A 22,435-nucleotide genomic window follows, 5' to 3' on the forward strand; every position below is an offset into this window, starting at 1 on the left:
CTGCTCATCGGGAAAAGTTTCAGGGATAGGTACGGCATGTTCATGCTCCTCGTGGATCATTCGGCTTAAATGGTCAGCCACTACATTCTCGCTTCCTTTCTTATCCCGGATTTCAATATCAAATTCTTGAAGAAGAAGAATCCAACGGATAAGCCTCGGCTTTGCTTCCTTTTTCGTGAGCAAGTACCTCAAAGCTGCATGATCAGAATAAACGATTACTTTAGTACCAATTAAATATGAACGGAATTTATCTAAAGCAAAAACCACAGCTAGAAGTTCTTTTTCCGTCGTGGAGTAGTTCAATTGGGCATCATTGAGAGTCCGAGAGGCATAGTATATGACATGCGGCCGCTTGTCTCTTCTTTGTCCTAGAACAGCTCCTAATGCATAGTCGGATGCATCGCACATGAGCTCGAACGGAAGGCTCCAATCTGGAGGTACAATAATGGGGGCCGAGACTAGCTTCTCCTTGAGTTGGTTAAATGCCGAATTACACTCTCCATCAAACTTGAATGGCACATCTTTTTGAAGCAATCGGCAAAGAGGGTTGGACATCTTGGAGAAGTCCTTGATAAAACGCCTATAGAACCCTGCATGGCCAAGAAACGAACGTACCTCTCTAACCGAAGTAGGAGAGGGTAAGTGACGTACAAGGTCTATTTTTGATTTATCTACTTCAATTCCTTTTTCTGAAACAATATGTCCTAAAACTATACCTTGTTTCACCATAAAGTGACATTTCTCCCAATTCAAGACAAGGTTAGTTTCAACACATCGTTTCAAAATTAAGGTCAGATTATCCAAGCAATTATCAAATGAACTCCCAAATACACTGAAATCATCCATGAAAACCTCAATGATCTTTTCAACAAAATCGGAAAATATACTTACCATACACCTTTGGAAAGTGGCCGGTGCGTTGCATAAGCCAAATGGCATGCGACGATAAGCAAATGTTCCAAAGGGACATGTGAATGTGGTCTTCTCTTGATCATCCGGGGCTATCACAATTTGGTTATATCCAGAGTATCCATCAAGAAAACAGTAAAAGGCATGACCGGCTAACCTTTCGAGCATCTGGTCGATGAATGGCAAAGGAAAGTGATCTTTCCTAGTCATGGCATTTAGCTTCCGGTAATCGATACATACTCGCCATCCAGTCTGAATGCGTGTAGGCACGAGCTCATTCTCATCATTCTTGATAACAGTTACTCCGGACTTCTTGGGAACGACTTGAACTGGAGAGACCCAACGGCTATCGGAGATAGGGTAGATCACTCCGCAATCCAAAAGCTTGATTATTTCCTTCTTCACCACTTCCATCATCGGAGGGTTGAGACGGCGTTGAGCCTCTCGGGATGGCTTAGTCCCCTCCTCAAGAAGTATACGGTGCATGCATGTGGTAGGGCTTATTCCTTTAATGTCGGCCAAAGTCCACCCTATGGCCGTTTTGTGTTCTCGCAGCACGCTCACAAGCTTCTCCTCCTCCATTGCCGTGAGACTTGATGAAATGATGACGGGCAATGTTTCGCCTTTTCCCAAAAACACATACTTCAAATGGTCCGGCAACGGCTTAAGTTCAAGCGATGGTGCCTGAACAACAGAAGGTAGCATCTTAGTGGAAACTGAATTTGAAAGTGAGAGTGGAACCTTACCATATTGTTGTGGTAATGACTCAAGGGCTGCCACAACCTCAATTATTTCTTCACTAGAACCCATTGCAAAGAATTCCTCCTCCTTGCCGTGGCCTTGCATTGGCCCAAATCCTTCATTTTTGCGCTCTATGGCCTTAGTGATGGTTGTTTCCAGGGCGTCCTCATTCAATTCTTCAAGGTATACCTGCGCCAAAGAATTGATAACATCAATGGAAAAACAAGAATGGTCATCAACGGGATATCTCATAGTTTCAGAAATATTAAAATCAATCACTTCCCCATCGAATTCCATTGTCAAGGTGCCTTTGTATACATCAATCTTCGTTCGGGCCGTCTTCATGAATGGCCTACCAAGGAGAATCGGCAAAGATGTAGAATGGGCTGAATCCTCCATGTCTAGGACGTAGAAATCAGCCGGAAAAATTAAATGGTTCACCTGCACAAGCACATCTTCCAAAACTCCTTTTGGATACGCGTTAGAACGATCGGCCAATTGTATAATTACACCATCTTGTTTTAATTCACCCAAATTCATAGATGCATAAATCGAATAAGGCATGACATTTATGGATGCACCTAAATCAAGCATGGCATGTTCAAAACGATTATGTCCAATCACACAAGGAATCGTGAAACTACCGGGGTCTTTGCACTTGGTAGGCAGTTTACGTTGCAAAACAGCGGACACATTCTCGCTTACCTTCACTACCTCTTTGTTTGCCCTTCTTCTCTTTGTATTGCATAGGTCCTTGAGGAATTTAGCATACTTTGGAACCTGTTTGATTGCATCGAGAAGTGGTATGTTCACTTGCACCTTCCGGAACGTTTCAAGAATGTCCTTCTCGCTTTCTTCCTTTTTTTCTTGCATGAACCTACGAGGAAAAGGTACATTGGGCAGATTAGGACGTGAAGTACATGAATTTGAACTTAAATTACCTGATTTGGCCGAGTTAGGGTGATCTGCCTCAGGTTGTGTCTTCTCTTCATCTACTTTCTGGGCAGATGTGGGATTGTTTGGCTCGGTCCCAACTTCTTTTCCACCCCTTAGGGTGATGGCCTTGGCGGATTCGAATCCTCCCTTTGGATTGACTGTGGTTGAGCTAGGAAGCTTTCCTTGCTCTCTAATCTGTCCAAGGAACTCAGAAATCTGCCCTATTTGTTTCTTCATATCCATCATCTCCTTCTCGTTATTTTCTATCCGGTTGTTTTGATTTTGCAACCCCTGCGAAATAGAGGTTAGTAATTGCATAGCTTGATTACTTTCCAAAGACGTACCTGAATGAGATGATGCCGAAGGTTGTTGGGATTGTTGGGGTGCATACGGCTTGGAATAAAAACCAGGGGGGTTTGGCCTAAATCCTCCTTGTTGGGCAGCTTGTTGTGGCTCCCTCCATTTGAAGTTTGGATGGTCCCTCCATCCGGCATTATAAGTGTTCGAGTATGGGTTGTTTTGATTTTGTCCTTGGAAACCAATTGCATTGGCAGATTCCCACCCACCATTCTCGATTAGTTGAGGGCACTTGTCGGATGGATGCCCTTGAATTGAGCACACGCCACAGACTTGGTGTTCTTGTGCTTTTGGACCAATCACAACCTGAGAAACAAGAGAAGTAAGATTAGCAAGTTGTGATTGAATTTCAGAAATAGCACTCACCTCATTTACACTTTGTTGCCGTGGGGCTTCCCTTTGGCCCACTCCTTCATATTGTTGAGCGTTGAGCGCTCGGTTGGCTATGAGAACCTTGGCATCCCTTGGTGTTTTGTCCACCAATGCTCCTCCCGCTGATGCATCAAGCATTTGACGTTCGATAGGAAGGAGGCCCTCATAGAAATATTGAAGGAGAAGTTCCTCCTTCATTTGATGTTGAGGACATGAAGCTACAAGGCCCTTGAAGCGCTCATAATAAGCCGGGAATGTCTCACCATGATTCTGTTGAATACCACTAATTTTCTTCCGTAGGAGAATCACTCTCGAAGTAGGGAAGAATTTCTCCAAGAAAGCACGCTTCATACTCTCCCACGAAGTCACAGTTCCCGGGGCTAGTTCGTAGAGCCAATCTTTGGCCTTGTCCATAAGTGAAAATGGAAAGGCCTTCATCTTCAATATACTCCCATCCACATTGACGGGGGTCATGCTCGAACAAACCACCTCGAACTCCTTCAAGTGTTTGTTGGGGTCTTCCATAGACAAGCCATGGAACTTCGGAATATGGTGTAACAAACTGGATTTGAGTTCAAATTCATCGGTCTTGCCTTGGGCAGCCGTGGGGTATTGGATACAAAGAGGCAATGCATTATCCAGACCCGAGGCCGAAAGCTCCTTGATGGTTCTATTATCTGCTGCCATGGCTTGTTCTTCTTCAAAAATCTGATCCGTGGGCTTTTCTTCTACACCTACTTCGTCTTCTTCAAGCCCAGGTTGTGGTGGAGGTTGTGGTGGCTCTTGTTGACTCCTCGTTCTCCTCAAAGTGCGTTCAAAATCACCGTCAAAGTCGGAGATGTTCTCTATAATAGGCCGAGAGCTACGAGTCATACACAGTACCTAAAAAAAAACAAGGAAACAAACAAACTAAGAATTTGAAATAAGAATGCACGAAAAACAAAATATAAAAATAAAGACAAAGGATTAGCAAAGTTGCTAATCCCCGGCAACGGCGCCAAAATTTGATGCGAGAATTACTTGACACTCAAATTAAACCCTCGTTTGACAATTGTAGTAGAATGGATAAGTGAGGGATCATTCTAGACCGGGGATTAGGAGGGCTTGCTAAAACCTTCTAAATTGACTTAAAAACATAAAAACTAAATTAAAATACTCTTAACAAGACTACTATGACTCAGAATGGCTTTGAAAAACTCAAATTGTCTAAAACAATCAAATTGACTCAAATAGAAGCTAGAACTTGATTTAGATGAATTTGCAATTGTTTATGACTCCAAAAGCTTAAAGATACAAAAATAAAACAAATACGAATGATTAAGACTTAACAAAATAGGGGGGGAATTGTGGTTGGACGATATTAAATTAAAAAGACAGAATATAATTAAAGGCAAAATGTAAATATGAATGTGATAAAAATATGGATGATGGAATAGCCAAGGGGTTCTTCTCCACACATGTTACACTTGCAAACAAAATTGATTCTCAGTTGGTCTTTCGATAAGTTGTGAAACTCAATGCTCCAAGTTAATTAGATCCGCTTAGATTAACTTTCAGATTTCCCTAAATTCGTTGGATTGAATGGAATACGCATTACAACCAAATTATTCTTAATCAAAGTCCCTAACTATGGAATACGCATGATAGAGACATTTAACCAAGATCATTAAGTTCAACGGAAATCATAAACATCGACGAGGCATTCGTTACTATGGAATACGCATGAAACTTATGCCAAGAATTCGTTTAACGCGATTGTTTATAAGCAACCTCTACTACTTGTGAATATAAGTTCATAACGATTAGGTGAAATTCACTTATATTCTAGCGTCATATTTATGCATGAAAATTAAGCTTGCAATCTCAATGAACATACATAAATAAGTTATCAATCAAACAGTTAAACGAATTGAATCCACAACTTATGAAATTCCAACCAAACGTAATCAATTCAAAATGCAAATATAAACATAGTTTCGAATCACCCCCTAGCTAAAGGGGGTTTAGTTCCTCATAACTTTGAAATCAAAGAAACACCTAAACATTCCAACAACTCAAACGTGAATTGTATGAACGTTTAGGCACTCTTCTCTTCCCTTCTCATACGTACAAAACAAAGAGAATTAAATTTAAACTTTGAAATCAAAGAAACACCTAAACATTCCAACAACTCAAACTTGAATTGTATGAACGTTTAAGCACTCTTTTCTTCCTCGTTGTTGTAGCACAAGGTCTAAGGTGAGCTTTGGGGATTATGTGAAGTGTTTTGGAGGGATGGGAAGTGGTTGGATAGTGGCTGCAATGAAGGAGAAAAACTGCACAGAAAATGGAAGTGTTTGTAACTGAAAATGTGTATGGAAGAGTGAATGAATTTTGAGGAGTGTTGGATGCTTATTTATAGGTGAAATGGGGGAACAAAAGAGGGAATATTGCAGCTAGGAGGGGATGAATGATTATGGGTGCATGTGTTTGGAATAATGAAGGGGGAATGTATGTAATAAAACATCTAGGAAAAGTTATGGAAAGTTGGAAATGGGAGTGGGAACTCACGGCATTGTTGGGTTGTTTATGGGAGAATAAATGTATGATAATGGCTAAATAATTAAAGGGAATGAATGGGAGTGACACTAGGTTGGTTATGCATGTGAATGCAAGGAGGAAAGCTGAAAATGCAAGGGAAGCTCACGGCACAATGTTGTTTTGCTTCTTGAAATGCATGTGAATGCATTTGAGTGTAATATGAAAAGAATGACTAATTAATGTATGTAGGGTTGATATGCATGTGAATTAGGTTGGAAAGAGGTGGAAGTGGAATGTTATGCAATGATAATGTCTTGTAAAGATGCTAATAAATAATGCATGTAGGGTTAGCTAGGTTGGCTTTGTTTGGGTGCATGTATGTTAATGGTGGTTTTGCATGTGAATTGATGGATTGTTTTTGATGGAATGGATGGTTCTTTGCATGGCTATAAGGGATAGAATAAGAGAGAATGGGCTAGGCCCTTTGTTTTATGTCCAAAGTGAAAATAAGGCCTTCAAATTCGTCCAAACTTTGGCTCCATGGATAAGCTATCCAATCCATGCCCAAAAATGCTCCAAATGGCCTCAAAATGCACTTTCTTGCTCCCTAAGCCCTTAGAACCTGAAAACACACAAAAGAAGCATAAAGAACTAAAATAACTAAAGAAACATAACGTAAATGTACGAGAACAAGCCATTTAAGTCGCATGAATATGCTCCTATCAGTTGCCTCAATGAAGCAACCGATTTCACGTTGTCACTTAGGTTTTAGTTTCATTTTTGGGGCTTCAAGAGCTTTACCTGCAAGAGGAAAAAAATGCGATATTTCTAACTTATAGAGCCGGTGGGTGAACTCGTCGCCTCCGTAGGAAGCATGCGAGTTCGTGTAGCTACTATAGTTACGAATCTCAGCTTCATATAGCTTCACGAGCCTTAGCCCTCTCGAGGCGTATTGCGTAATTTTTAACCTGTAGAGCTGGCGGCCAGATACGTGCTACTCGTAGGAAGTAGATGGGTCTGTGTAGCTTCTATGGTTATATTTTGGCTTTGAATGACTGATGTGAGAATTACTTGACACTCAAATTAAACCCTCGTTTGACAATTGTAGTAGAATGGATAAGTGAGGGATCGTTCTAGACCGGGGATTAGGAGGGCTTGCTAAAACCTTCTAAATTGACTTAAAAACATAAAAACACAATATAAAACACTATTTAATGCTCGAAGAAAGCAAAACTAAAAATAAGAAAGATTAAGACTAAGACTTCAACGAAATAGGGGGGAATTGGATTTGGACGAATTTAAACTAAAATGAATACTTGGAAACAAAACAAATTGTAAATATGGATTTGACGGAAATGAATGGATGGGAAGCTAGCTAATGGTTCTTTCTCTACACATGATATTTATGCATATGAATCAATTTCCAGTTATTCCTTCATTGAATTATGAACGACAATGCCCCAAATTAACCGTGACATCACTAGTTAACCCTCAGATTTTCCTTATATTATTGGATTGGATGGCATCATTCGACAACCCAAAACATTCTCAAAAGTTCCCTACATGTCATCATAATAGAGATACAATCGAAGATCATTAAGAATAATGAAAACCATAAGCATTGACAAAGCATTTGCAACTATGACATCATGTTACTCATGCTAAGAATTAAACTTAACGCGATCGTGACAAGCGACCTTCACTACTTTCAAGTATAAGTTAGTAACGATTATGTGAAACCTTCTTAAACTTTAGCCACATATTCATGCATGCTAATTAAGTGTCGACCCTCAATCAACAAACACAAATAAGTTAATCATCAAATAGTTAAGCCAATTGCATTCACGAATCAAGAGTTCATAACCGGAATTCATCAATTCATATCACATAAATAATCATGGTATTGAAATCACCCCTAGCCAAAAAGGGTTTAGTTCCTCATAACTTTGAAATCAAAGAAACACCTAAACATTCCAACAACTCAAACTTGAATTGTATGAACGTTTAGGCACTCTTCTCTTCCATTCCTCATATTACAAAACAAAGAGAATTGAATTCAAACATTGAAATCAAAGAAACGCGTAAACATTCCAACAACTCAAACGTGAATTGTATGAATGTTTAGGCCCTCTTCTCTTCGTCTTCGTTGTAGCACAAGGACTAAGGGATGTTGTTGGTGTGTTGAATGGATTGGGTGATTATGGAAATGGAAGAAATGGAGGAGAAAGGGAAGGGAATGGTGCAGAAAATGGAGAGACTCACGGCTAGGGAGAAGATGGAAGTGTTTGTGGTGTGTTGTGTATGAAAATGAGATCCCCCCTAAATGAATGAATGCAAGGGTATTTATAGGAGGAGTGGAGGTGTAAATGGTTGTTTGTTTAATGTGTTTGTGTGGAGGAATGATGAGAAAACAGCTAGGACACATGTGAAAATCTGGTAAGCAAATGGAGTGCACGGCATTGATGTTGGAATTGCATGTGTGTGCTGAAAATAGTGTGTGTATGCATGTGTTTGGGAAGCTTTCTTGCTCATTTTCTGGATGCAATGATGAAGATATTAATAATTAATGCATGTAGGTGGCTGAAATGATGAAGAATGAGTGGTGGAAATGAAAGGGAAAGCTAGAAAAGCATGTGAAGATGCTGGAATTTCAAAGGGAACTCACGGCATTGAAGGTTTTGGTGCATGTGTTGGCTGTTTTGTGTTGTGAATTATGATGAATGCATGTGAGTTAAAGAGGGAGAATGTGGTGAAATGATGAAGTAGGAAGGTGGAAATGCATGTGAGATGTTTGGAAAGGAAATGGGAACCCACGGCATTGAAGTTGTTTTGTTGATGTGTGAATGCATGTGACTTGTTTGTGGAATAAAGAATGAATGGTGGAAATGTGAGTGAATGATGTGCATGTGTGAGAATGCATGTGGAATTAAGAGGAGTATGGAAGTGAAATAAATGAATGATATGTTAAGTGATAAGTGAATGATATGTGGTGAGTGATAAGTGAATGGTTTGATAAGTGATAAATGAACTAGTTTAAAGGGCTAGGGTTTAAGTACATAGAATGGGCCTAAAATAGGTTGGTTTGTATGGCATAATGTGTTTGATTGGGCTAGAGGTTTTCCATGGCTCAAAGGATTTGTTTGATTGGGCTAGGCCCTTTGTTTGATGTCCCCAAAGAGCATACAAGGCTTCAATTTCGTCCATCCTCTTTGCTCCATGATTAAGCTATCCAATTCATGCACAAAAATGCTCCAAATAGCCTCAAAATGCACTTTCTTGCTCCCTAAGCCCTTAGAACCTGAAAACACACAAAAGAAGCATAAAGGACTAAAATAACTAGAGAAACATAACGTAAATGCACGAGAACAAGCCATTTAAGTCGCATGAATATGCTCCTATCAAACTCCCCCACACTTATCTTTTGCTAGTCCTCGAGCAAAACAGAATAAAAACAAATAAACAAAACGACACTAAACACGTAAAACACAACCTACACCTTCCAACAATCGTTTCAGGGATTTCCAATGCACATGACAAGTTAAAAATCATTATTCCCACAGAATTTAGCCATCTTTACCCTTAAGTACATTCTTAATCATAGTTACCACATACTAGTTCGCAATTAAGCATTTAAAACCATGTTTTGAATGTAGTAACATGCCTTAGAGAATTTGCTCAATTCCTTTCAAGATATGCACTCAATTTTTACTCAGATTTTCTAACTACACACCCTAATCTAGTCATATGTGAGAAGATTGATGTAAACATGAAAACGACACTCACATATATGTATCACAAAGAACGCAATTTCTGGAGTTAATAATCAAGTTTAGATATGATCTCACGAATGGAATGCTACTACTTAGATGCGAGAACCAGTGACACCATATGCTCATACCAAGTTCAAATTCCACAAATTGAAACACATAACACTCAAGATTGAAGTCACCGGTTGTAATGGGGCTTGGGGCGTGTGGATAACAACGAAGGGATATGGAAAACAAAGGTTCTTAAAGAAATAGTGAGCAAGGCAATTGAATCAACTTAGAATTCACTTTTGAATGAAAACTCAACTTTGGAACAAAAAGGGAGACAATTTAGGGCCAGAATTGGTGTTTTGAGCCCTTTCTTCAATCACTCAATTTTTTTTTTTTTTTTTTTTTTTTTTAACCGGAATTCAAAACATACTTAAGAACAAGCATTCCTTCCCCCACACTTATTTTCTTGCATAATGTAACTCAAAAGGAATTTATTTAAGTCATGCTCACTATCTTTTAAGAACAAGGGTAAGGACGGTCATATTCTAGGTTAGGTGAAGATAAAGTGGGTTAACAAAGAACATGGGTTAACATGGCTCAACGGGGGTAAAACTTACAACATATACGAAATATGGGAAGCGAGGCTATTTGGCTATGGTGGCAACTACACAACTTCATCTTGATATATGTTATGCAAATCAATAACATGCTTTGAATGAAATGGGCATGATTTCTAGCATTTGGAACTATATGATGAAACGCCTTCTAAGTAGTAACCAAGCAAAGAATAATGAGATCATGCAACGATTTTAGAAAACAAGAAATCACAGATTATACTCTCCAAAGAACGTTATAGGCTCAAGTCTCTCAGGGTTGTAGCATTTGTTTGAGTTCCTTCCTTCAGGCATGTTACAAAAACTAAATTTTCTTTTATGATTGCATGTGAAGTCATACATTATAACCATAACCAAGCATATACCAAGAGTAAATCAAACTTTTCTCTATGTTTATAACTCTTTTTAACAGTCATGCAATTACAAACCAAATCCTTATCATTGTGTTGGAAGGTACCCTAAGACACAAACACACAAAAACGACTTTTAAAACAACTCTTTTTGGGTTTTTCAAAACAATTTTTCAAATTTTTATGGGATTTTCGAATTATAAAACAAAACACACTAAAACACTCTAAAACAACTTAAAAACACCTTAAAACAACAAGGAACAACATTAGAAGTTATGGTGGATAAAACCCTACGAATTTGCATCAAAACACTTTAGTTACCCCCCCACACTTAAATCAAACATTGTCCTCAATGTTTTAAGCATAGATTCACACAAAACATAAGTAAACACACAAAAAACAACTAAACATTTTAAACATGGCATAATGTAATTAACAAAGAGAAGAGTTTAGGGACGCAAATCTGGTTATGGAGTGTAAATTCCCTCTTCTCATTTGTGATTGCATTGATGCTTTGATCTTTGTGATTCCATGATGTGAAAATTATGTTGACACACAAATTAAACCCTATTTGTGACAATTGTAGTAATGAAGTAAGTAGGGATCGTTCTAACCGGGGATTAACTAGGGGTGCTAATCTAATTTGAATTGACTCAAAAACACAAAAACTAAAATTTAATTTGGTCGAATTTGAAAGTGTTTATGACTCCAAATGCTTAAAAACACAAAATAAAACAAATACAAATGACTACGACTCAACAAAATATGGGGGGATTGTGGTTGGATGAATTTAAACTAAATGGGCAGATTGTAAAGAAAATAGATTTTAAGACAAAATTTGGATGAATCAATGGATGATGGGATAGCTAAGGGGTTCTTCTCCACACATGAAATATATGCAACGTAAATCAATTTCCAATTATCAATCCAATAAGTTATGAACCTCGACACTCCAAGTTAATTAGGTCCGCTTAAATTAACCTTCAGATTTCCCTAGAATCATTGAATTGGATGAATATGCATCGCAAACAAATTATTCCTAACAAATTCTCTATATGAACAACATGATAAAGATATAAGTTAGAATCATTACGTTCTTTGGAAATCATAAGCATCGACAAGGCATTTGTAACTATGAAAAGCATGATACGCTTGCCAGGAATCTACTTAACATGATCGTGACTAGCAACCTTCACTACTTGTGAATATAAATTCATAACGATTAGGTGAAACAAACTTATATCCTAGCATCAAATTCAAGCATGCAAATTAAGCGTGCACTCTCAATCAACATACAAGAATAAGTTCTAAATCAAACGGTTAAGCAAATTGTATTCAAAACTTATGCAACAATAATTGGAAGTAATCAACTTATTTCACATATATAATCATGGTTTCAAATCACCCCCTAGCTAACTAGGGGGTTTAGCCTCTCATGTTCACAAAAAGAAAAATACAATTGAATTTAAACATAAAGCACAAAGGATTGATTACACCTAGAACGCCCAACGAATCCACGTGAATTTCGGCGCGTCCAAGCTCCTCTTTCTCCTTTCTTCTTGCTGCGGCAGTGAGGTTAAATGGTGTTGGTGGATGATTTGCGGGTTTAGGGATGTATTTATGGAGGAAGGATGGTATGGTGGCTGGAAGGGTGGAGGAAAGGTGCGGCTGTGTTGGATGGTGGCTGCACTGCCAAGGTGGGAAAATTGCGGCTGTTAGGAATTATTTGTGGCTGAAAAATATATGGGATATGGTGCTGCGGCAGAGAAGGTGATGCTGGAATGGATGGTGAATGGAGGGGCAAGGCTACGGCTTGGAGTAAAAAAAATTATAGGAAATTGTGGCTGCGGCTAAAGGACAAAGAATGGCATTTGCGGATGTTAAGAATTGATCAATGGGTGGCTGCGTGAAGATGGAAAAATTGCATGAATTCAATGGTGGGATGCGGCTACCAAAAACAAAAGAATGGGATAATGGGTGAATAATATATTGGGATTATGGTGGCTACGGATGTAGGTTTTTTGGTGATAGGACCCACGGCAAATGTGGGAAATTTTGGGTGAATTCCTTGCGGCTGCTAGGTTTTTATTTTATGAAATAAAAATGGAAGGCTACGGATTAAAGGGGGGGGGATATGGAAAGGTGCGGCTAAGTATGTAAAACCTAGGGTTTGAAATATGTTTGGTTCCAAAAATTAACCCTAGCTTATTTTTATTAAAGAAAATAAATTCAAAGGCTTCTAGAATTTAGGAAATAAAATCAGAAATTAAAGAGGGAAAGATTAAAGGGTGCGGCTAGGGTTAGGTTAGGAGAAGGAAATAGGGTTTAATTACATAACATTAGACAAAAATGCCCCCCCTTGCACGGCAAGGGAAGGGGAGAAGGGAAAAGTCACGGCTAAGGCTATGTAATTGGGCTAGGGCCTTGGTTTTGTGTCCTAAAGTGCATACAAGGCCTACAAAGTGGCTAGAAAATACGGACGTTTAGATTAGGAAAGGTTACCAAAACGGGAAACTTAGGGTTAACTTTCCTACTTCAAATAGGAAACCTTGTTTGAGTAGGATTCCTCGTTTTGGTAAGAATTCATCGTTGGAGTAGGAATTCGTCGTTTCTTCAAGTCTTCAACTCATTCATTCCTCTTTCGCTCCAAAAGACTCCAATTTGCATCTTCTTTCACACTTTGGCCTTATAATCTGAAAATACACAAAAGTGGCCTTAAACACTAAAATAACTTAAGTAAACACAACATAAATGCACGAGAACAAGCTAATTAAGTCGCATGAATATGCTCCTATCAAATTCCCCCACACTTAACTTTTGCTAGTCCTCGAGCAAAACAAAACAACTAAACTAAACAAAACGAAACAAAACAAACAAAACATAACCTAAACCTTCCAACATTTGCCTCAGGGATTTCCAATGAAACATGACATATCAAAGATCATTACTCACATAGCTTTTAGTATTCCCTCCCCTCAAGCATATACTTAATCATAGTCACCATTCACTAGCTCGCATTTAATCAATTAAAACACATTTTGAATGTAGTAACATGCCTTAGAGAATTCCCTCAATTCCTCACTAGTTATACACTCAATTTTCACTCAGATTTTCTGACTACACACCCTACACTAGTTATATGTGAAAAGATAGATGTAAACATGAAAGACTAGTACTCACATATGTTATAACAAGGAACACAATTTCTGGAGTAATTAAACGTGTTTAGATATGATCTCATGAATGGAATGCTACTACTTAGACGCGAGAACCAGTGACACCATATGCTCATACCAAATTCAAACTCTACAATTGAAATGCACAACACTCAAGATAGAAGCCAAGGGTTGTAACGGGGCTTGGGGTATTGGCTAACAAGGAAAGGTAGGGATAAACAAAAGTTCTTTAAGCAATAGCAAGCAAAGAAATGAAATTGAGACTTAGAATCCACTTAGAATGCAGAAATCAATTGTTAGACAAATAGGGGAGATTCAAACAACTCTTAGGGCCTAATTCATTGTTTTGGGCCCTTACTTCAACAAACAATACTTTTCAACTCTTTTTCACTTCTTTTTCTTTTTTTTTTTTTTTTTTTTTTTTTTTTTCTAACCATGCCTATGGCACATAAACTCATATCAATAATCCTTCCCCCGCACTTATTTTCTACAACACATTAATCAAAGGGAATTCATTCATGCTTACTATGCTTCAAGAACAAGGGTACGGATGGTCCTAATCTAGGCTAGGTGAGGATGATATGGGTTAACAAAGAACATGGGCTAACATAGCTCAATGGGGTTAAACTTAAACACAAAATGAATGAAGGGCACATGGTTGTTTGGCTTTGATGGTGGTCACTACACAACTTCATCTTGAATATGTGTTATGCAAATCAACGACATGCTTTGAATGAAATGGGCATGAGTTCTAGCATTTGGAACTAAGTGATGAAACGCCTTCTAAGTAGTAACCAAGCAAAGAATAATGAGATCATGCAACGACTTTAGAAAACAACAATGCACAGATTTTAACTCTCCAAATAACGTTTAGGCTCAAGTCTCACAGGGATGTAGCGTTAGTTTGAGTTCCTTCCTTCAAGCATGTTACAAAAACTAATTTTTTCTTTGTGATTACATGTGAATTCGTAAACTATAACTACAAACAAGCATAAACCAAAGAGTATATCAAACGTCCATCCATGTTTGTAACTTTCTTTAACCATCATGCAATTAAAAACCAAATCCTCATCATTGCGTTGGAAGGTACCCTACGACACAAACAAACATACAAACACAACTCTTTTTGGGTTTTTCAAAAAAAATTTTCAAATTTTTAGGGGATTTTCGGATTTTTCAAAATAACACAAAAAAAGACTCTAAAAATAGCTTAAAAACACTTAAAAACAGTGGGAAACAAGTTTAGACATGTTAGGTGGTAATACCCTACGAATTTCATGCAAAAATATCTCAAAATAGAATGTTACCCCCCCCCCCCCACACTTAAACTAAACATTGTCCTCAATGTTTTAGACACAATTAAACACATCACACATAACATAAAGTAAGCAACAAAGGAAAGGGTTTAGGGACGCAAATCTGAGTGTGGAGCGATTCCCAAGTTCTTCCTTTGTTGATTGCATGGGTTGCCTCCCAAGTAGCGCTTGCTTTAACGTCTTCCAGCTGGACGAAACTTTCTTTTAAACTTCACTCTGGCTCACGGAATGGGGGGGTATGTCCTCCACGGTATACTTCTTGGAATTTCTCGTAGTATGGCTCACTGAATGGCCGGGGATAATGATCCTCCCTGATGGTGGTGTTTCGGTTCTGAAAGTCCATGTACATGCTCCCACCACCTTGAAATTGATTGGGTACCTGCACCGAAGAAGGTAACAACCTATTAGTTGAAATGGGTATTGGAATTGGGCTTGGCAACTTACAAACATATTGTAGTGAAGGCTCAAAATCGGCAGCCCTATCAACAATGTCCCCATTTGAAGTTTCGGCCATATTGGGTGGTTGTAGGGCAATCACTCCAAGTTCTTCTCCACTGGTGGTGCTTGATACATCCTTCATAGTAAGTGTGGATCCTTTCGGCCCTTTGTCCTTATGCACATCTACAACAAAACAAGAATGATTATCGTTAGGATTCTTACTAGAGTCATAAACATTGAATTTAATTATTTCACCCCCAAACTCCATTGTTAGTGCTCCCTTGGCCACATCGATCTTTGTTTGAGCTGTTTTCATGAACGGACGGCCTAGCAAGAGTGGCAATGATGGAGCATCGCTCGAATCCTCCATTTCTAAGACATAAAAATCTGCAGGAAAGATGAGATGATTGACCTGCACTAAAACATCCTCAAGGACTCCCTTGGGATAAACATTAGAACGATCGGCCAACTGAATTATAACACCATCTTGTTTTAACTCACCAAGGTTCATAGATGCATAAATGGAATATGGCATGACATTAATAGACGCACCTAAATCTAACATGCATTGTTTAAATCTCGTGTTTCCAATTGTGCATGGGATAGTAAAGCTCCCTGGATCCTTACATTTTGGAGGCAACTTTCGTTGCAAAACTGCTGATACATTTTCACTTACTTTCACAACTTCTTTGTTTGCAATTCTTTTCCTAGTTGTGCATAACTCTTTTAAAAACTTTGCATACCTCGGGACTTGCTTAATGGCATCAAGTAAAGGAATGTTTACTTGGACTTTCCGAAACGTCTCCAGAATGTCTTTTTCCTGCTCCTCCTTCTTTGTTTGCATAAACCTGCTAGGAAAAGGAACATCGGGTGGAACAAAGTTAGAATTAATCAATTTTGAACCCAACTTACCTTTGGTGGCCGAATGGGATGAGGTGGGTGCATTAATGTCCCTCGGTAGTTGCGGCAAGGGTGTTTGTACCCTTGCCGTGGGCTTGCTTGCCTCCTCTTCTTCAATTCTCCGTTTTTCATCCTCTTCGGGGCTTGATGGTGATGGTTTGGATGTAATGCCAACTTCTTTTCCACTTCTCAAGGTGATTGCATTGGCCGTTTCGAAACCACCCTTGGGATTGACCACCGTAGTACTTGGTAACTTACCATTTTCACGGAATTGTCCCAAAAATTCGGCCATTTGGCCCATTTGCTTCTTTAGCTCATTAACCTCCTTTGCTTGGTTCTGCATTCCCTGCGCCATTGTGGTTAGTAACTGATATGTTTTATCGTCATTCATAGACGTACCTGAGTTGGTTTGGGATGATTGTGCTTGATGAGGTGGTTGTGGTGCCATTGGCCTTGGAAAGAAACCCGGGGGTTGTCGGAATCCACTTTGTTGGCCATATTGTGGTGCATCTCTCCATCTGAAATTGGGGTGGTCACGCCATCCCTGATTGTATGTGTTGGAGAAAGGATCACCTCTTGGTTGGTTCTGATTCCCATAGCCCACGGCATTGGCAGATTCCCACCCTCCGTTCTCAATTAATTGAGGGCATTGATCAGATTGGTGTCCTTGAATGGAGCATACACCACAGATTGTAGTTCCTTGCGTCTTAGGGCCTTCAATAAACTGCGATAACATAGACGTAAGGTTAGCCATTTGGGATTGTAACTCAGAAATAGAACTTACCTCATTTACATGCTGTGGCCGTGGGGTGTCTCTCTGCCCAACACCTTCATATTGTTGTGCATTGAGTGCTCGATTGGCAATGAGAGTTTTGGCATCCCTAGGCGTCTTGTCCACTAGAGCTCCTCCCGCAGATGCGTCCAACATTTGCCGTTCAAGTGGTAAAAGGCCTTCGTAAAAATATTGAAGAAGTAGCTCCTCCTTCATCTGGTGCTGTGGACATGAAGCAACAAGAGATTTAAAACGTTCGTAATACGTAGGAAAAGATTCACCTTGGCTTTGCTGAATTCCACTAATCTTCTTGCGAAGAAGAATGACTCGTGATGTCGGAAAGAACTTCTCTAAGAAGGCTCGCTTCATACTCTCCCATGATGTGACAGTTCCGGGAGCCAACTCATACAACCAATCCTTGGCCTTCTCCACCAAAGAAAAAGGAAAAGCCTTCATCTTCAATATGTTGCTATCCACGTTCACCGGTGTCATACTTGAGCACACCACCTCGAATTCCTTTAGATGCTTGTTCGGATCCTCCATGGCCAACCCATGGTATTTCGGAATATGGTGGAGCAAGCTAGACTTCAACTCAAATTCATCAGTCTTCTCAGGGGCTGCCCTAGGGTATTGGATGCAAAGAGGTGCTGCATTGGCCAAACCCGAGGCAGAAAGCTCCTTGATGGTTCGATTGTCCACTGCCATGGTTGGTACTTCCTCTTCAACCCAATCCGTGGCCTCCTCTTCAACCTCAACTTCAACTTCTTGCTCTTCTAATTCAGGTTCGGGACTAGGAGGATTAGACGCTTGCGATTTCTTTTTCCTTCTCAAAGTCCTCTCGAAATCACCGTCAAAGTTGGAGATATGCTCACGAACAGGTTGTGAGCCACGGGTCATAAACTAGTACCTGCACACAAGAGCAAACAAGGTTAGCAATCAATCTAATAGACTCGGCACAAGTAAGGAAATAAGGTGCCACACACTGCACAAAAACAAAACACACACACGGTGCAAAAATTAAAACAAAATAGAAACTAAACAATTTAAACAAGACTCAAGACAAGGGATTAGCAACTTTGCTAATCCCCGGCAACGGCGCCAAAATTTGATGTGAAAATTATGTTGACACACAAATTAAACCCTATTTGTGACAATTGTAGTAATGAAGTAAGTAGGGATCGTTCTAACCGGGGATTAACTAGGGGTGCTAATCTAATTTGAATTGACTCAAAAACACAAAAACTAAAATTTAATTTGGTCGAATTTGAAAGTGTTTATGACTCCAAATGCTTAAAAACACAAAATAAAACAAATACAAATGACTACGACTCAACAAAATATGGGGGGATTGTGGTTGGATGAATTTAAACTAAATGGGCAGATTGTAAAGAAAATAGATTTTAAGACAAAATTTGGATGAATCAATGGATGATGGGATAGCTAAGGGGTTCTTCTCCACACATGAAATATATGCAACGTAAATCAATTTCCAATTATCAATCCAATAAGTTATGAACCTCGACACTCCAAGTTAATTAGGTCCGCTTAAATTAACCTTCAGATTTCCCTAGAATCATTGAATTGGATGAATATGCATCGCAAACAAATTATTCCTAACAAATTCTCTATATGAACAACATGATAAAGATATAAGTTAGAATCATTACGTTCTTTGGAAATCATAAGCATCGACAAGGCATTTGTAACTATGAAAAGCATGATACGCTTGCCAGGAATCTACTTAACATGATCGTGACTAGCAACCTTCACTACTTGTGAATATAAATTCATAACGATTAGGTGAAACAAACTTATATCCTAGCATCAAATTCAAGCATGCAAATTAAGCGTGCACTCTCAATCAACATACAAGAATAAGTTCTAAATCAAACGGTTAAGCAAATTGTATTCAAAACTTATGCAACAATAATTGGAAGTAATCAACTTATTTCACATATATAATCATGGTTTCAAATCACCCCCTAGCTAACTAGGGGGTTTAGCCTCTCATGTTCACAAAAAGAAAAATACAATTGAATTTAAACATAAAGCACAAAGGATTGATTACACCTAGAACGCCCAACGAATCCACGTGAATTTCGGCGCGTCCAAGCTCCTCTTTCTCCTTTCTTCTTGCTGCGGCAGTGAGGTTAAATGGTGTTGGTGGATGATTTGCGGGTTTAGGGATGTATTTATGGAGGAAGGATGGTATGGTGGCTGGAAGGGTGGAGGAAAGGTGCGGCTGTGTTGGATGGTGGCTGCACTGCCAAGGTGGGAAAATTGCGGCTGTTAGGAATTATTTGTGGCTGAAAAATATATGGGATATGGTGCTGCGGCAGAGAAGGTGATGCTGGAATGGATGGTGAATGGAGGGGCAAGGCTACGGCTTGGAGTAAAAAAAATTATAGGAAATTGTGGCTGCGGCTAAAGGACAAAGAATGGCATTTGCGGATGTTAAGAATTGATCAATGGGTGGCTGCGTGAAGATGGAAAAATTGCATGAATTCAATGGTGGGATGCGGCTACCAAAAACAAAAGAATGGGATAATGGGTGAATAATATATTGGGATTATGGTGGCTACGGATGTAGGTTTTTTGGTGATAGGACCCACGGCAAATGTGGGAAATTTTGGGTGAATTCCTTGCGGCTGCTAGGTTTTTATTTTATGAAATAAAAATGGAAGGCTACGGATTAAAGGGGGGGGGATATGGAAAGGTGCGGCTAAGTATGTAAAACCTAGGGTTTGAAATATGTTTGGTTCCAAAAATTAACCCTAGCTTATTTTTATTAAAGAAAATAAATTCAAAGGCTTCTAGAATTTAGGAAATAAAATCAGAAATTAAAGAGGGAAAGATTAAAGGGTGCGGCTAGGGTTAGGTTAGGAGAAGGAAATAGGGTTTAATTACATAACATTAGACAAAAATGCCCCCCCTTGCACGGCAAGGGAAGGGGAGAAGGGAAAAGTCACGGCTAAGGCTATGTAATTGGGCTAGGGCCTTGGTTTTGTGTCCTAAAGTGCATACAAGGCCTACAAAGTGGCTAGAAAATACGGACGTTTAGATTAGGAAAGGTTACCAAAACGGGAAACTTAGGGTTAACTTTCCTACTTCAAATAGGAAACCTTGTTTGAGTAGGATTCCTCGTTTTGGTAAGAATTCATCGTTGGAGTAGGAATTCGTCGTTTCTTCAAGTCTTCAACTCATTCATTCCTCTTTCGCTCCAAAAGACTCCAATTTGCATCTTCTTTCACACTTTGGCCTTATAATCTGAAAATACACAAAAGTGGCCTTAAACACTAAAATAACTTAAGTAAACACAACATAAATGCACGAGAACAAGCTAATTAAGTCGCATGAATATGCTCCTATCAAATTCCCCCACACTTAACTTTTGCTAGTCCTCGAGCAAAACAAAACAACTAAACTAAACAAAACGAAACAAAACAAACAAAACATAACCTAAACCTTCCAACATTTGCCTCAGGGATTTCCAATGAAACATGACATATCAAAGATCATTACTCACATAGCTTTTAGTATTCCCTCCCCTCAAGCATATACTTAATCATAGTCACCATTCACTAGCTCGCATTTAATCAATTAAAACACATTTTGAATGTAGTAACATGCCTTAGAGAATTCCCTCAATTCCTCACTAGTTATACACTCAATTTTCACTCAGATTTTCTGACTACACACCCTACACTAGTTATATGTGAAAAGATAGATGTAAACATGAAAGACTAGTACTCACATATGTTATAACAAGGAACACAATTTCTGGAGTAATTAAACGTGTTTAGATATGATCTCATGAATGGAATGCTACTACTTAGACGCGAGAACCAGTGACACCATATGCTCATACCAAATTCAAACTCTACAATTGAAATGCACAACACTCAAGATAGAAGCCAAGGGTTGTAACGGGGCTTGGGGTATTGGCTAACAAGGAAAGGTAGGGATAAACAAAAGTTCTTTAAGCAATAGCAAGCAAAGAAATGAAATTGAGACTTAGAATCCACTTAGAATGCAGAAATCAATTGTTAGACAAATAGGGGAGATTCAAACAACTCTTAGGGCCTAATTCATTGTTTTGGGCCCTTACTTCAACAAACAATACTTTTCAACTCTTTTTCACTTCTTTTTCTTTTTTTTTTTTTTTTTTTTTTTTTTTTTCTAACCATGCCTATGGCACATAAACTCATATCAATAATCCTTCCCCCGCACTTATTTTCTACAACACATTAATCAAAGGGAATTCATTCATGCTTACTATGCTTCAAGAACAAGGGTACGGATGGTCCTAATCTAGGCTAGGTGAGGATGATATGGGTTAACAAAGAACATGGGCTAACATAGCTCAATGGGGTTAAACTTAAACACAAAATGAATGAAGGGCACATGGTTGTTTGGCTTTGATGGTGGTCACTACACAACTTCATCTTGAATATGTGTTATGCAAATCAACGACATGCTTTGAATGAAATGGGCATGAGTTCTAGCATTTGGAACTAAGTGATGAAACGCCTTCTAAGTAGTAACCAAGCAAAGAATAATGAGATCATGCAACGACTTTAGAAAACAACAATGCACAGATTTTAACTCTCCAAATAACGTTTAGGCTCAAGTCTCACAGGGATGTAGCGTTAGTTTGAGTTCCTTCCTTCAAGCATGTTACAAAAACTAATTTTTTCTTTGTGATTACATGTGAATTCGTAAACTATAACTACAAACAAGCATAAACCAAAGAGTATATCAAACGTCCATCCATGTTTGTAACTTTCTTTAACCATCATGCAATTAAAAACCAAATCCTCATCATTGCGTTGGAAGGTACCCTACGACACAAACAAACATACAAACACAACTCTTTTTGGGTTTTTCAAAAAAATTTTTCAAATTTTTAGGGGATTTTCGGATTTTTCAAAATAACACAAAAAAAGACTCTAAAAATAGCTTAAAAACACTTAAAAACAGTGGGAAACAAGTTTAGACATGTTAGGTGGTAATACCCTACGAATTTCATGCAAAAATATCTCAAAATAGAATGTTACCCCCCCCCCCCACACTTAAACTAAACATTGTCCTCAATGTTTTAGACACAATTAAACACATCACACATAACATAAAGTAAGCAACAAAGGAAAGGGTTTAGGGACGCAAATCTGAGTGTGGAGCGATTCCCAAGTTCTTCCTTTGTTGATTGCATGGGTTGCCTCCCAAGTAGCGCTTGCTTTAACGTCTTCCAGCTGGACGAAACTTTCTTTTAAACT

The 22,435-nt window shown here is 38.8% G+C and overlaps 1 protein-coding gene across 1 annotated transcript; it reads right to left on the reverse strand.

Moving 5' to 3' along the window:
* Positions 1-15,260: 15,260 nt before the first annotated feature.
* LOC148697981 (uncharacterized) lies at positions 15,261-18,108 on the reverse strand. Its single transcript, XM_088690347.1, has one exon. The coding sequence runs from the start codon at positions 18,054-18,056 to the stop codon at positions 15,261-15,263; it is 2,796 nt and encodes a 931-aa protein (XP_088546473.1). The 5' UTR covers positions 18,057-18,108.
* Between the last annotated feature and the right edge of the window lie 4,327 nt (positions 18,109-22,435).

Source organism: Pyrus communis, chromosome 3, assembly GCF_041283825.1.
Source record: "Pyrus communis isolate YQ-2024b chromosome 3, ASM4128382v1, whole genome shotgun sequence".
NCBI lineage: Eukaryota > Viridiplantae > Streptophyta > Magnoliopsida > Rosales > Rosaceae > Pyrus > Pyrus communis.

What these genes read in the sequence shown, in the direction of transcription:
- LOC148697981 (XM_088690347.1), bottom strand. Translation starts at nt 18,056, where the DNA reads ATGACCCGTGGCTCACAACCTGTTCGTGAGCATATCTCCAACTTTGAC.